Genomic DNA, 15,210 nt, shown 5'->3' on the forward strand with positions numbered 1-15,210 from the left:
AGCAGGAGGGATTTGATCTAAAACGAGTCACAATCAAATTAAACGTTTTTTGATTCTATTGCAGCCATCTACACTGTTTATATTATTTACCCTCGTTTCTAGAAAATCCTAAAAATAACTTTAATAAAATAACTAAATAAATTTGTATTGGAATGTGAGGATCTGGGATGAATCGTAACCAAACATTTGATAAGCTCATCCCATCAAAACCCAGACCTTCAGACATCAAATCCCTTCTGTTATCTGGAGGAGAAGGTTTTGGCTCATACATCATAGATAGTTTCCAGATAGAAACAGAAGTTAAAGCTGGAGTCACTCTTCACATGCCTTATCTCTCTCTCTCATCCTCTCCTTCACTATCACCTTCATCTTCTGCTGCTCTGATGCTGCACCCGTGTGTCTCTGGAGATCACAGGCTGAGGAGCAGAGCTGCACCAGAAACAGACGCACGCCTGTATGCATAATGCGCTCCTCTATAATCCATACCTCAGCCCAGACATCCATATTTAAAGTCAGACTTTGGCACTGTGGTGGCTCTCTGTCCTCTGCAGGTGCGTCTGGCGCTCTGTCACACTGAGGCTTCACACTCACACTCGCCTGCTGCCACATCAGCGCAATAGAACACCCCGAGGAGAGCAGCCCAGCTCAGCACGGCCCGGCTCAGCTCGCCGCTCTCCCCACCGCCGGCCCCTGCCACCTCCGCTTGACCTTGGGAACCTGTAACGGATCCGCCAGGTGCAGAGGGCCCCGGATTCCCTGCTCCAGGCCTGATCCAAGGACAGGATCGAGCGTCAGAGCAGAGATGATTTCAGGCACAGAATGATGAAAATAGGCTGTTTAATCATCTAATTTCAGTGCTTCAAGAGTAAATGTGCTTTCTTTCTGTTTCCATGCACATAAACATCTCACACTGAGCTCAGTTTGATGCTTTGAATGAGCGTTAGAGGCGTTTCACTCCAAATCATTCAGCAAAGTGCTTTAGTTCAGCATGTGAGTGCCAGAAAACTGTGGGGAGAAACTTCCCCAGCTGTGTTTAAGCCCAAATTTGAGCTTTGCTGCACCTTCTGCTCAGATATGTGTGTCCATCCGTCACCGTGGTGATTTACCGGCTACAAAGGAAACAAAACAACCCGGAGATGTTTCATCCGTCATTCAGATGAACTGTGACAAAGCTGCATGGGATCCAGAGTGAAGCTGCTGAGGAAGGGTCCTGCTGATATGAGGCTGGATGCTCCTCTCTCTCTCTACCTCTCTCTCTCGCTCTCTGACACACACATAATAAACACACACACACACATACACACCCCCCCTCTGTGCTGATGCGTGTGCTTCAGAGGGGAACACATCTGTCAAAGAAGTGGATGCCAGCGCAGCACAACAGCGTGTGAACTGAGGGGAATTCTGTTATTGTGGAAGAACACTCACTGACACACACACACACACACACACACACACACACACACACACACACACACACACACAGTAGAAGTGCTTTTCTAATTTTGCCTATTTAGTGGTAAAAGTGCTTAACATGTTTTTACAGCAGATCTCAGCTGAGTGTTCATCTGCTCTCACTGCACTCTACACAGATTAAACCCTCACACACACACACACACACACTCCTGCTCTATACGATGAGCATGCCGTTTGTCCTCTGATTTGATCACTTGCATTGATCAGAGATGAATATTGTTTTAAAAAGTAGAATGAAATCATTTTATAAATCCATCTCATTATTCTCCTTCTCATTGAAACTCACGAACCTGGCAACCAACCTTAGAGCCAACGTGGAGCTGAATGATAAATACATATGCAAATCTCCATCTAAGCACGGCGGGGGATTTCTTAAAGGTCACAGCGGCCGGCCATCCGTTTTGATGAAAATTAAGCTCTCAGCTTTAATCTTGGAGTTCAGAAATGCAATCAACGCTGCAAAGAGCATCAGAGCTGATTACGTTCATTTAAAGACAGAAGGAGATGGACCATCAACCTCTGCGCCCGGTGGGGCTGTGAGGTGTTGTTTGTGGCGTGATGACACGTAACCGGATCAAACCGGCAGGACGCATCAACAGGAGCATATGCAGCGCCGAGTCTCGCCTCTCTGCAGGTCGCCAGCTGCAGGTGACCGCACGTAATATGCATCTCAAGTCTCTCTCTCTCTCTCTCTCTCTCTCTCTCTTCCTCTCAGCCTATCCGTCACTCCACAGTGGACGGTGCACCACGCCGAGCCCCAGAGACGGCAGGCCTATGTGTCATTAGCGAGGACAGCTTGCCGCCACCTTAAATCAGCAGTAAATGACTTGGAGCACCTGTGGAGGGAAGGTGAACAGGGGTCGACCGGTGCAGGAGGGAGGCAGCGTGTCCAAACTTACACTCACCCCACTGCGATTTAATAAAGAGCTTCAACCAGACATGTAAAGCAAAAGAGAAACACAAAACCAGAGCTGTATGAACTGTTGAACACCTCAGCGGGCTTCACATGGACGAACGAGGCATTCAAAGACCAAACTCCTCCACAGTGCTGCTGCCACCTACAAAAAGAACAACATCGGTGACCTCGTCTCTCGTAAACGACCTGAAACTGCTCGGGTGTCGCTTTAAAACGTGTCCAGCCGCAGGTGTCCACGTGTCAGGAGCTCTGAAGCTGCCCGCTGAATATCCCTCCGACACTCCGTCTCTTATCTTGTCCAATTTCCCTGAACAAACACGCCGCCATGATGTCAAAACTGCGCAGAGGTGCTTGAAGGCATTTTTAGGGAGCCGGAGTGAAAAGCAAAAGTGAAGGTGCACTTTAGACTGATGGTCAATAATGTGTGTGTGTGTGTGTGTGTGTGTGTGTGTGTGTGTGTGTGTTTGTGTATGTGCAGAAAGTGTGTGAGAGTAAAGCAGCTGCTGTGAGCTCTTCATCATCCGCAGCCTCTTTACAATGAATCTGATTTAATAGGTGTAATTTGTCTCCAGATATTTAATTGCTTAATCGTCGGCGTTTCACGTTGAGAACGACTTCCCACAGTTTTCATTAAGTGGTATTATTGAGAAGGATCACGTCTGCCATTCTTCAACGCTATTGTTTTCCCTCATTGCCATAAAAGTCACATATGCTAAATAATGCAGGAAGACCTCCATTCATCAAGCGTGGAACATCAAAAACTTTGAAATTGAGTTTCCTGCGTCGTTGCCTTTGCTGGAACTAAAACAATAACGGTTAAATGATGATGCGGCGTGTGAGGGATGTGGTCTTATTAATGCGAGTGCTGCTTTTGTTTACACGGAAACAAATGGCTGCAATCGCTCAGGTTTTACTACAGACGAGGCGGTAAAAAGGGCTGGACTGAGCTAACGCTGCCCCCAGTGGCCCCCTGCGGCCCTGCGTGACGCCTCAGGTTAGGCCGCCTGATGCCAGCTGACAGGTGGCACTGTGGGGAATGAGGCTAAAACTCCCATCATGCAGCCTGCTGAGACCTGAGCAGAGACACACACATCCATTACTGCATCCTCCAGCATCCTCATCATCATCCTCTCCAGCTGTGATGAAGGTTCAGCTTGTTTGACCTCAGCCACACAGACGTGCTCTGCGTTCATTTCTTTATTTTTCCATCAAAACAAATGCACACATCAGCAAAGCGACTACATACAAATGGCCATACAAGAGCAAAGTTCATATTTAGTTTGAAGGTCCTCAGTGAATTGTGGTTGCGGGGGTTTGATCTCTGTGACGTGTTTCCTCTTTGTACCTTAAACATTTGCTGTTATGCTGCATTCAGCAAAGAAAAGAAAAGGAAAAGGAAAGATTCAAACCGATGCTGCTCGTTCCAAATTTCCACACGTCTACTGATCCAGAAAACGACTGTTCTTACATCCAATAAAGAAAAGAACAAAGGTTTTGCATAGCTTCATTGTAATGTAGATACAGTTCTGTAAGGCACTTCATGAGACATTTTAGGCATTTGACCCTATATAATAAATAAACCTTTCACCTTTTTATTCGTAGACATCTCAATATGCAAGATTACAACATCTGGAAGAGAAAACAAATCACATTTCTGCGCACTATATACTTCTTCTTCTTCTTCTTCTGTCCTCCCCCGCTCGTGTTTTGGCATTAAGTCTCAAGTTCAACATTCTCAAAAAATATTAAATTTAAGATTTTTGTGCATAATATGACTCACACATTGTCCCGTAAACGCCACACAACCCAGTGTTTGTCCAGAAAAGACTCAAAGTAAAATTGTGCGATGATGTATTTTCCGTTGTTATGTGGAGTAAAAAGGCAACACGCTGTCCAAAAATGAAAAAACCCACAAAAATGTCCAACGTTTGTCTCACTGACGGGAACGCCGCACCAAATTAGGTGAGGACAGAACGGGGGACATGTCTCTCGTCCCGCCCAGGACACACACACACACACACACGTGCTGCCAGTGTGGAGCGACGGTGTGTTGTGTTAGTCCTGCAGCTGTGCGTGTGTGAGTGTGAGAGATTTCCCATAAGCCCCGTTTTCTGTTGTCGTTATGTAGAGAGGAAAACTAAACGTCTTCACTACCCGAGCTGATCCTCGTACTGTTTACGGAAGCAATCTCCTGCCGGGAAGAAGTCCCAGCAGCGCTCCTGGTACATCTTCCACACGTAGGATTCCTGGAGGCACGGGAAACATCAAAGTCATCAGATTAGTCAACAATTCATTGTGTATTAAGGTGTTTTTTGGGAGCATGAGTACTGCACCTGGCCAGTGTGTTCTGTCTCATCCTTGTTGATGAGGTACATCAGGAAAAACCTTTGGAGAGATTCCAATGAAAAGCAAGTGAGACAAAATCAAACAAACATTCTCAGCAGTTCTGTCACATCCAAAAGCGCCGATCTCGCAGTCAAACCACAGAGGAGATCAATCTGCTTAGTCACACACACACACACACACACACACACACACACACACACACACACACACACACACACACACACATACTTTCTGCGTTTGTGACGGCATTCACAAATCAACATTCCGTGTTACCGGCAGGCCTCATGCTCTCTGACACGTCTCGTCCTATTTCCATCGCCGAATCACCTTTTTGTTTCCCCTCCCCGCCCGCCCGGCCACCGAAAAATCCTGTGCAAATGGCAACAGGCCTCCGTCGTATCTCAGTGGGCATCGCAGCGTGCCAAATCGCGATGAATACTGTATGAGGGCGCGCTATCGCAAACCTATTTTCCAATGAAGTTCGCCGGCATTAAATAGTAATGGAAGCTACATAATGAGGTCGGCCTCGCTTCCTCTCAGCGCCGGGTGACTGCCAGTGCAAATGGACTGAGACGCTCTGTATTATGGAAGGAGAGGGACCAGAGGGGAGAGATGGAGCGCAGGATGAGACACGAGGAGGGACAGAACAGGCGCCTGAAGGGAAGCCGGCGTTCCGGATCACTGGGGGCCTCGGCGCCACTGTAACGCACTGAAGCCATCAACCAGGCGGCTAAATTAGTGAGGCGCGTGAAGAATAGGGAGAGAGACAAAATGATTTTGTTATGGCGCCCAGAAAGTAAAAGGGAAGCGGCGGCAGATCGGATTTAGTGCTGGCAGGCAGGAAGGAAGGAGGGAAGGAAGGAAGGAAGGATACTCACAGGTAGTTGGCGAGATTGTGCTCTTGTAAAGTGTGAGTCTCAAAGCCGTGAGGCGTCGTGTCGAAGTAGTCGTTCCCGATCCCGCAGATGAAACACTTCGTCTGTGGAGGAGGACAGAGAGCGGACAGAGAGAGGACACATGAGCAGACGCGGTCGGTCCGGGACGTTTGGCCTGGAACTTTGTGCTTCCTGCCAACATTCCCAGATTTTTGAAAACGTTGAGAGTGAGATCTGCTCTCACCTCCATGTCCTCCTTCACTTGCTCCTGCTGGTCTCTGAGCTCTCCAAAGGCGTCGATGATCAAACCTGCACACACACAGCATAATGTACACACTCACAGCAGGAGAGCAGCAGAGGTACGGCAGCAGAAGAAGAAGAGAGGAGAGAGAAGAAGAGAGGAGAGAGAAGAGAGAAGAGAGGAGAGAGAGAAGAAGAGAGGAGAGAGAAGAGAGTTACCCACCCTGGATGATGGCCAGGAGGATGACGATGACGAAGAAGAAGAAGGTGATGTCAAAGAGGATGCGGTAGAGTTCGTAGGGATCGCCCGCTGGGTCTTCGATCTCGTCGCCGATTCCTCCGCCGGCTCTCACGCCCACGTACATGTGGAACAGGTAACACTGAGGAGAGAGAGTCCCTCAGCTTCACTTCACAACAACGACTGAACTCAACACACAATCTCATCATCCTGTAAACCTGGAGGCTTACAGTCATCATGTCGTCACACTTCATGTCGGGCTCGTCCTCGTCCTCGCTCTTGTTGTAGAACTTCCTGAAGAAGTTGAAGGCCACCACGGTGTAGAGATAGACCACCACCGCCAGCAGGCCCACCGTCAACACCAGCTACACACGAACACAAACAAAACAACATACTAATGATCAACACAAAGCTTTAATCCTGAATTTAGATTGAATTAAATGTCGCTCATGTTGGCGCATCTCAATTCCCCTTTATTCATCTTCTCCCTCATGTTCCAAAGCTGGGAAGAGATGGAAAGATTAGATAGGAAGACGACACGACCTTCATCAATCTAAGACACCTTCCTGATTGTTCTGTAGCATAAAGCGTCTCCCAGCCCAAGAACAGAACAGATATGAGTGTCAATCAAAAGCTATTTTTTGAAATATGTATATGGATTTATGCTCATATCTCCCTCGCTCCTTCCCTCCTCTGGGATTTCAGTAAATCTTTGGTGGCCTTTGATGGATTTGTGAAGGTGAAGAGGAGCAAAGAACAAAGCCTGAAGAAGAGCGGAGCCTCCAGTCTCATGATCAGGCTGCAGATTCCACTTTACTGCCCCTGCAGGGAAATCTGTCTGTGGCTCAGTGTTGCAGCATAAACACTGGCAAAACATATTTGGAGCAAACACACACACACACACACACACACTCACACACACACACAGGCACACAGCGTATAAACACTGGCCAGATTAACATATGTAAATAGATAGAATAGAGTCCCTGCAGCATTTAGCCTAAACATGAGACCAAACGTATACAAACGCAGGTGAACCCTCGCCGGAGTGCTGCTATATTTATCTGATCCGCTTTAAACTTTCATGTAATTATGTAATTTCTCACTCAAGTTGAATAATAAATCAGCCAGCAGATCAACATTAGACTCAGTGCTGCCCCCTGTGGTGAAACAGTGACATGTTGTTGATGACTCGTGTTACAATATTTCTAAAAGGAAGAAAGAAATCGATACTGGTTTTGCTTTGAAATGCATCAGTACGAACAAATGAAGAAGAAAGCCTGACCGAGCTGCACCTGCTGTTACACCCAAACCTCCACTCTGCAGCCACCCCTGCTGCTCTAAACAAAGAGCTGCAACCTGCAGCCTGAAACCTGCAGCCTCTGCTCCTCCCCCACCTGTTTGCCGTTGTGCGTGACGGAGGACAGGATGGTGCGCAGCGTCTTGAAGCCCATGGCGATGTCCAGCAAGTGAGCGGCGAAGAAGAAGTTGTTGTAGTGGCCCAGGATGGACATGGTGGTGTACCAGACCAGATACAGGAACGACTGTTAGGGGGAACAAAGGATCCATCAATCACTGGAACGCTGTCCACCAAACACAATGTAACGCAAAGCGAGCGATTGGACTCACGTTGTCGGTGAAAACCACGCCCAGCTTCCAGATGTGGTATTTAGTGTCGATGCAGCTCAACCTGTGGACAGAGACGAGTCCATGTGAGGTCTCTAATCTAATCTGAGCTCTACTTAGACCTGCATGGCCTCTGTGCCTGGCTCACCATGACACCAGCGAGGCCTCCTTGGCGACGGCCTCCTCCGTGGGGTTGAAGTCCAGCGCGCTCTTGTCCATGCCCAGCAGCTCTGCTATCCTCTCTGCTCCGTACAGGTCGCCGTACTTTTTAATCACCTGATGGAGAAAATGGACGACACTCGTATCAAAACATCTGCAGGTTTGTTTTAAATAGACGACAACAGTGAGATCTTAGAAGCTGCTTACTTTGCGTTTGACAAATTTATCCCAGTAGTTGTTGGGGAAGGAGCTGTTAAACACCAAACGCAGACAGAGGTTAGAGGTCAGAGTTCAGAGGTCATGACACGTACAGATTCAGAACTGATAGACAGCATTGTGAGGACTTACGGGGTGTTGATGACCAGCCTGTCCCATTGTCCCTTGATGTCATCGTCAGACGGCTGCTCAGTGATGTAGAGGCCGGCGAACTCCAGCTTCCTGGCGATCTCCTTCTCCCGCTTGAACACCACCAGGGGCACCTTGATAACAATAACATACACACACACGCGGTGATCAAGCTCAACATGTGCTGATGTGTGTGCTGAGGTGTGTGTGTGACTGTGTGTTACTGTACCTTTAGGTAGTAATATCCCACCACACACAGGAAGGATATGAGGGTGTGTAATATGGCCAGAAACCTCAGCGTGGGCGCCATGTAGCCCGTGCTCTCCTGCAGAACAAAGTACTCCAGGGCTCCTTCCTCTTCCTCCTCCCCGCCTCGACCACGACCGTTCCAAGGGTCTTCCTCGTCCGTGTAATCGCCGGTCACCTAGGAGACAAGGAGGAGGAGGAGGAGACATTTTTTTATCAGAAGTATTCACCGAAGTGGATGGTGGCATCAGACGCTCCGCTTACTTTATAGAAGAGAAGAATGAAGTTGATGGCGAAGGCGACGAACAGTGCCAAGAAGCGAAGGTTGTAGAAGTTTCTGGCCAGGTAGTTCTGTGAGGAGAAATTGTTTCCATATGAGTTGAATAAAGTTTCCACAAGTAAGTAAGTAAGTATGTTGAGCACGTTAGGAGAACATCTGACCAGCATCTTGGTCTGGTAGACTTCCAGGCCAGCGAAGAAGCTGGCCATGAAGGCCTCTGGGGGGTCTTTCTTCAGGCCCGGCCTCTTCTTCGGGGCCTTTCTCTTCTCTGCTGTGAGCTGGAGCGGAGTATCGTCTTTGGCTTTGTCGTGGTCCCTCTTCTCGCCATCATCTGAGCTGGAACAAAGAAACGCTCCACATTAGAAACAGACGGATACTGGGAACACTGGGAACACTGGGAACACTGGGAACACTGGGAACACCGGCCATGATTGTTCAGAAACTACACACATTTGAATGGAATTATTAGGGCTTATTGATTATGGTGTTGCCATGGTGCCCCCTGTAGGCCACATTTTGATTGCATTTGTGTAAAATGAGCCTCAGTTTATGTCAGATAAGCCACAGAAACAAGAGAAAATAACAAGTATGAAGGATGGGACTAAAGTATTTGGTGAAGATTTGACAGAATCTGAGGGAAGAATGTTTAACGTCTGTTTCTTGGAGCCCAGATGCTTTACCTTGTTAACAAACAAACAAGCAGACTAAAGGGAGCAGAACGTCACCTGGTTGGTTTAGAAACACAACATAAGTCTGTTGGCTCTAATCTGTTGGCATCGGATCAGGTCCCAGCAGGATTTGTGTAAATCCTGTTAGATTGCTGAGCCACTATGATGATTGTGTTCATACTTAATAATCAAATCAGCTGCAACTCCGCCGAGGACGACAGAAGCTGCAGGAACACTCACTCTGCTTTCTCCGAGTCTGATTTGTATTCCCCGTTCACCGCCCGCTTCTTTGCAGCCAACTGAGAAACAAAAGAAGTTGATTACAGACTGATAAAGTTTTATAAAACAAGCTTGAGACATCATCTTCATCAGCGAGCAGACCTGTGCCTTCTTCTGCCTGACAGCGCTGGCTATGGACGGCGCGTCCCCGACCACCACCTCGGACACGTCCCCCAGCCCGGGCTCCGCCCCGTGCTTGCCCTCCCTCTTGGGCTGTATGTTGAGCAGCTCGGCCATCAGGTCTGCCTCGGCCTCGTCGCCCTGGTTCATCTGCCCCATATCCGCCAGCGACGACGCCTCGCTGGCCTCCATCTTCTCCGTCTCCAGCACGTCTCCGTGGATACCAAACTGTGTTGGGTCCGGCATGTTCCCCAAAATGTCCGTCACCTTTATATTCCGCGCTCCCTCGACCAGGCCGCCCCCGAACATGGTGGTCCACAGGATGTGGAAGAAGCCCCACACCAGGCTGTAGATGAAGTAGAAGAGGCCTGTGATGATCACCCAGAAAAAGGAGAAGAAGCCTCGCACCAGCTCCCTCACGCTCATCTTACGGAACCTTCTGTACTGACGCCTCATGCTCTTGAAAGTGAGCAACTGCCGGAAGTGACAGAGGCTCTTTCTCATGGAGATGCAGGCCACTGTGAAAGCCGAGGAAGACTCCAGCATGGCGATCTCCTCCTCCTCTTCCTCCTGGTCCGCCACCAGACTCTGGCTGTCGTCTTCGTCTTCCTCCGGACGCTCTACCGGGTCCGGCTCTGATATTTGAGAAGCTAGCTGCATTTCAAAGATGGTGTCCTCGCAGAAGTTGACAAACAGTTCCATCTTCTCGCTCTCTCCTCCTTCGTTCACCACGTCAAAGATGAACTGCCGCTTGGACTCCTTGACCTGAGGCTTCTCCCACTGCGTGCGGCTGGACTCGCTGATCTCAAAGTAGACTCTCTCTATGCGCTTTGCTCCACCCATGATCTCAATCCGGCCTAAATAAGGCTCAAAGTAGCTGAGGACGCTCTCAGCCAGGTCGAGGAAGGTGGAGAGGCGGGCGTCGTGCGGCATGTGTTCAGACAGGTTGGTCAGCAGCACCGCCACGTTGAAGCCGATGTCCTTGGCCGGCTCGTGAAATCTCTCCACAAACTGCTCGTAGCTGAACAAGTCGTTCTCATCCGCCTCGGCGCAGGAGAGGAGGAACTCGATCTCAGACTGGGAATACTGCTTCTGGTTCTCCATGGACTTCTGGAAATCCTTCTTGGAGATGACCCCTTTGCTCTCACAGTCGTACTCCTTAAAGCTGTCCGACGTCGTCAAGTCCTTCAGCTTGAGGAACATGTCGAAGAATTTCAGAATCATCTCCACGTTGCTGGACGACTCCACCAAGGTGTCCACCATCTGTTTACCGATGGTGCCGTTGACGACGTTACCTGTGAAGTGGAGAAGAACGAGATCAAAGCCCAGAAGCGACATCACACCACAAACAGATGAGCTGGAAGTGTGGAGGAGCTGTAACCTTCGAGAAGAGAGAGCAGCATGACGATCATGTCCTTCTGTAGGTCCAGAAGCTCTTTCAATAATTCAATCTGACTGGAGTCCTGCAAGGAAGAAAGGAAAGGAAAGGAACTTTGTGAGTCATTTAACATTATGTGGTAGAAAGTAATGGCGTCCTCCCTCTGGGTCTCCTGCCATCTTGCCTAAAATCCCACTGAAGCAGTTGGAGGGGGTCAAGGCCCAACCATGACACCGCCCGAGCCCAGAAGGCCCTCCCACGCTCCATCCATCCATCAGAGGCGGGGTTAATGTTATTCCACTGTCTGGGAGCAGATGGCCGGGTCAGCGTGACTCATTTAGGGTCTCAGTGGCGCTCGCTCTCAGCACGCCATCAATCTGAACACTGCTTTGAAATCAAATCCCTTCACCTGTGCTCCCCGTCATCCCGGCTCCTGGACTCACATCTAAACCCCTTCTGATGACCACCAGATCAGGTTATGTGTTTGGATCCCACCCCGGCTCGGGCTTATTGGGCAGATGGAGTCGTACATCATATAAGCGTGTGACACTTGTGATTGTGCTGCAGTAGCCTGAGGTGATCAGAGAGCTTAGGGTGCCCTCTAGTGGCTGCAGATAGTTTGGACGCGCCCCCGCCTGACACACACAGAATGCACTTTGGTAACACACTGTAGATGTGCAGTAGGTACCTGGGATAACTTCATCTGCATGTTGGCGAAAACGTGCAGGAAGCCCACCACTGCGTCCCACAGCCTGCTGTGAGCAAGACTCTGTTGGTTCCCGATGCACGGACCCTTGAGCAAACACACCATGGCAGCACAGACACAGAGAGAGAGAGAGAGAGAGAGCGAGAGAGAGAGAGAGAGAGAGAGAGAGAGAGCAGCGTAATCACAACAAAAGAACAATCTGAAGAAGAAGAAAGAGAGGAAGTAGGTTCTGCTGATGTGGTGATGATTCTGTACCTGTATGTACTCAGTGAGAGAGTTGAAGACCTGCTTTGCCACTGCCAGAGCTTTGGAGAAATTCCTCTGACCAGCCTCGTCTATGACGTCCTTACCAGAGTAGTACCAGTAGAAATCACTGATGGATTCCTAACAGAGGGAAAGTGATGAAGTGAAGACTGTGAACCTGAGTGCTCCTGTGGGAACATACACTGGGTTTGAACAGTAGAATGTCTCTACCTCCACATTGTGTTTGTGTGTAAAAAAGAAGAACAGGATGGAACTTTTAAAGCTGAAATAACTTTAATTTAAGTTTTGGTCCCTGGGGATTTCAGTGTAGACGAGCACTCCTACTTGTACCATCATTGTGTTCACACCTGGAGTCGGAGCAGGTAGTCCACGGTGCTGATGATGATATTGACTGTTGTGGTGTTCCCTGTCTGAGTCCTCAGAAAGTTCTGAAAGTCTAAAACAGACAACACAGTGACACAAACACAAATTATCTGCAGAGGAAAATACAACAAATCCTTGTCCTGATGTCAAGGTACGGACACGCCCACCTACCGTTGTTGTGGCCTTCACAGAGAAGCTGCAGAAACCTAAAGAGGTCTTTGGTGAACTCGTCATTCTGCAGCACCTTGGAACCTGCGGGACGGGAAATGAGATTGACTGTCTTTCTTCAGTCACACGGAGGTCAGAATCAATCAATGTCACAGGTTTGAGTGATATGAGTATCAGTATCAGGCATCAGGGCTTGAATACCGTTCACTTCCTTAAACAGCAGCTGTCTAAATGTCAAACAGTTGAGATGAACGTGCTCACACATGGCAGTGCATCATCTCAAACAGGGAAACATCTGAGCGTCTTTGTTTTAACATCGACAAAGCTTCGTTGTTGCTCAGAAACAAAGCTTTGGTAAATGTTCTATTCTGAGTACACACTTGTTAGTGCCCACAAACGTAAAGAAAAACATTCAAGGTCCCAAACAAACGACAAGCACTGACTTCTTATACACAGAGAGGAAAGTGAGAGTTATGGTGTTATGTAGTGTCTTTGAGGGGCGAGCTGACCTAAACTACCCAGATGCTACAGGAGCATGCAAGCGTTCCTTCAGTCCAGAGTGGGAAACAGGGTGGGAGGGGGTGAGGGGGGAGGGGTTCTTGCATTCAAGACAAGGGGGGGAGGGGGAGGAGGAGGAGGAGGAGGAGGAGGAGTTCTCCGAAAAGGAAGGAGCTGAACGAAGAGGCAATCAAACCAAGATGGGGAGCATTGCATAAAACGAGTAGAATCTAAACCATGTATTTACCCCGCTCACTCACGTTGACTGCGACCGATGAGATAAAAAACGTGATCAGAGGAAAACAAAGGAACAAAGGGAAGCAGACATAAGCAAAGGAGAAGACATTGAGTTTCAATCAGAGTAAAGTAGGAACAGGAGAGAGTGATATAGATATAGATATATATGTATACGACTATGGAAATATAACTTTACATTTACATTTACTTCACACTGACATGCTGTTACCGTGACTACAAACGTACTGCTGGCATGGCAGGTGTTCAGACGAAGTACAGCTTACAGTTACCATCACTTATGCCTGAGGTGATGAGGTGGGAATGAGTTGGAATGTGTAGGAGAGGAATGTGTGTGTGTGTACTGTATGTAAGCCATCAGATCCAATATGGAGGTGGTCCTCCGTGTGTGTGAAGCTGTGACGGCTTCTGGACAAGGCCTGGACAGGACAGACATACAGTAGCACAGGCTTGATGGTAGATACGACATGACACACATGAGGGGGGGGTGTGTGCGTCTGTGTGCGTGCCTGTGTGTGTGTGTGTGTGTATGACATGGAGATGGGCGCAGGATCGTCCATCGGCAAACTCATATGGAGCAAAATGTCCCACCAAGCGCGTGTCATGGGGTCAGAATGAGGAGTCGGACATGTTTGCTCGTCAACATCACGAGCACGAGCCGCCGCCGCACTGAACTCTGGGTAAACCTCACGCAATTCTGACAATCATCAAGTCCCAATTCACATTAAACTGAGATTTCAAATATTGCTCTTTGGCTACAGCAGTGGTGCTCAAACTGAGGAACACGTAACCACAAGTGGAAATAAAAAACGCACTCTAGTGGTAAGAACAGAAATCTATGGAAATCAGTTCATAGTTCCAATACATTATGTTAAATACAGCGTTTTTGTGTGACAGGTTGGTTCACTCACAGTTTAAGAACCACTGCACCACTGTGATATATAAAACAGAGAAGAAGACTCAAGTTCAGACAAGTTCATGTTCTTCTGCACTTACTGGATCCTTCCTCAGTGACCATCCCCAGACCTTCAGCTTTGTTCTGCCTTTCAAAAGCATTCAAGTCCAGGACACTGACAGAAGAGACAGAAACACTGAGCTTTCTGCATTTTAGATTTACATATATATGAGTTTCCTTGTGGTAATTCTGTGCGGCTACATTACCTGCAGGACATCATCAGCCCGGATAAACTTTTGAAAAAGCCGATGTCTCTCTTCTCCTTCAGATAGTCCAGCATTTTCTGCATCGGGGTGAAAGTGCAGTGAGCAGCGTGAACAGATCGTGATGTTTAAAGTCAGTATACTTCATGAAACAGTGGCGAGTACCTGCTGGACCAGAATGTTCCCCCCGTTCAGAATGGAGATGCCCAGTTTGAGGGTGAAGGTCACCATAGCACCGAGTCGACCTGAGGGACCGCAGATCACACACACACAAACACACACCAGAATTAGGCGACATAGTTCTTCGTGACAGGTGCCGCCAGGTGAGTGTGCATGTGTTGCTCTCTACCTTTGCTGGCTCCGATCATCTGCAGCACCATCTCCGCCGCTCCTCGGTCGTGCAGCCGTGCCTGCTGGTACAGCATCTTCTGCTTCTCCATCTCCTTCTCCTGTGGAGCGTCACACAAACATGAGATCCAGCTCCATACCACTCCAGAGGAAGATCGGTGTTTGTGAGACATCCTTCCGCACCTCAAATGTCTTCTCTTTCTCCTCCTCTTCTTCCTCTTCTTCACCTTCGGCACAACTCTGAAAGGGGGAAGTATACAG

General features: G+C 48.5%; 1 protein-coding gene across 1 annotated transcript in view; it reads right to left on the minus strand.

Moving 5' to 3' along the window:
* Positions 1-4,286: 4,286 nt before the first annotated feature.
* Positions 4,287-15,210, minus strand: part of LOC143009537 (ryanodine receptor 3) — a 73,910-nt gene continuing 62,986 nt past the window's right edge. The window contains exons 81-107 of the mRNA XM_076161540.1: positions 15,133-15,189; positions 14,951-15,050; positions 14,767-14,846; positions 14,605-14,681; positions 14,440-14,513; positions 13,436-13,453; positions 12,694-12,774; positions 12,507-12,595; positions 12,151-12,279; positions 11,878-11,982; positions 11,193-11,274; positions 9,794-11,106; positions 9,653-9,711; positions 8,906-9,080; positions 8,729-8,815; positions 8,448-8,642; positions 8,222-8,352; positions 8,081-8,123; positions 7,863-7,990; positions 7,718-7,778; positions 7,486-7,632; positions 6,319-6,453; positions 6,074-6,230; positions 5,855-5,919; positions 5,614-5,714; positions 4,723-4,774; positions 4,287-4,635 (exon numbers count right to left, since the gene is read on the minus strand). Of these exons, the coding sequence (XP_076017655.1) occupies positions 4,540-4,635; positions 4,723-4,774; positions 5,614-5,714; positions 5,855-5,919; positions 6,074-6,230; positions 6,319-6,453; positions 7,486-7,632; positions 7,718-7,778; positions 7,863-7,990; positions 8,081-8,123; positions 8,222-8,352; positions 8,448-8,642; positions 8,729-8,815; positions 8,906-9,080; positions 9,653-9,711; positions 9,794-11,106; positions 11,193-11,274; positions 11,878-11,982; positions 12,151-12,279; positions 12,507-12,595; positions 12,694-12,774; positions 13,436-13,453; positions 14,440-14,513; positions 14,605-14,681; positions 14,767-14,846; positions 14,951-15,050; positions 15,133-15,189 (3,837 nt within the window). The 3' untranslated portion in view covers positions 4,287-4,539. The remainder of the gene's footprint in view (positions 4,636-4,722; positions 4,775-5,613; positions 5,715-5,854; positions 5,920-6,073; positions 6,231-6,318; positions 6,454-7,485; positions 7,633-7,717; positions 7,779-7,862; positions 7,991-8,080; positions 8,124-8,221; positions 8,353-8,447; positions 8,643-8,728; positions 8,816-8,905; positions 9,081-9,652; positions 9,712-9,793; positions 11,107-11,192; positions 11,275-11,877; positions 11,983-12,150; positions 12,280-12,506; positions 12,596-12,693; positions 12,775-13,435; positions 13,454-14,439; positions 14,514-14,604; positions 14,682-14,766; positions 14,847-14,950; positions 15,051-15,132; positions 15,190-15,210) is intronic.

This window comes from Genypterus blacodes, unplaced genomic scaffold (assembly GCF_046128005.1).
Source record: "Genypterus blacodes isolate CSIRO-AG114 ecotype Tasmania unplaced genomic scaffold, CSIRO-AGI_Gbla_v1 ptg000112l_1, whole genome shotgun sequence".
Classification (NCBI taxonomy): domain Eukaryota; kingdom Metazoa; phylum Chordata; class Actinopteri; order Ophidiiformes; family Ophidiidae; genus Genypterus; species Genypterus blacodes.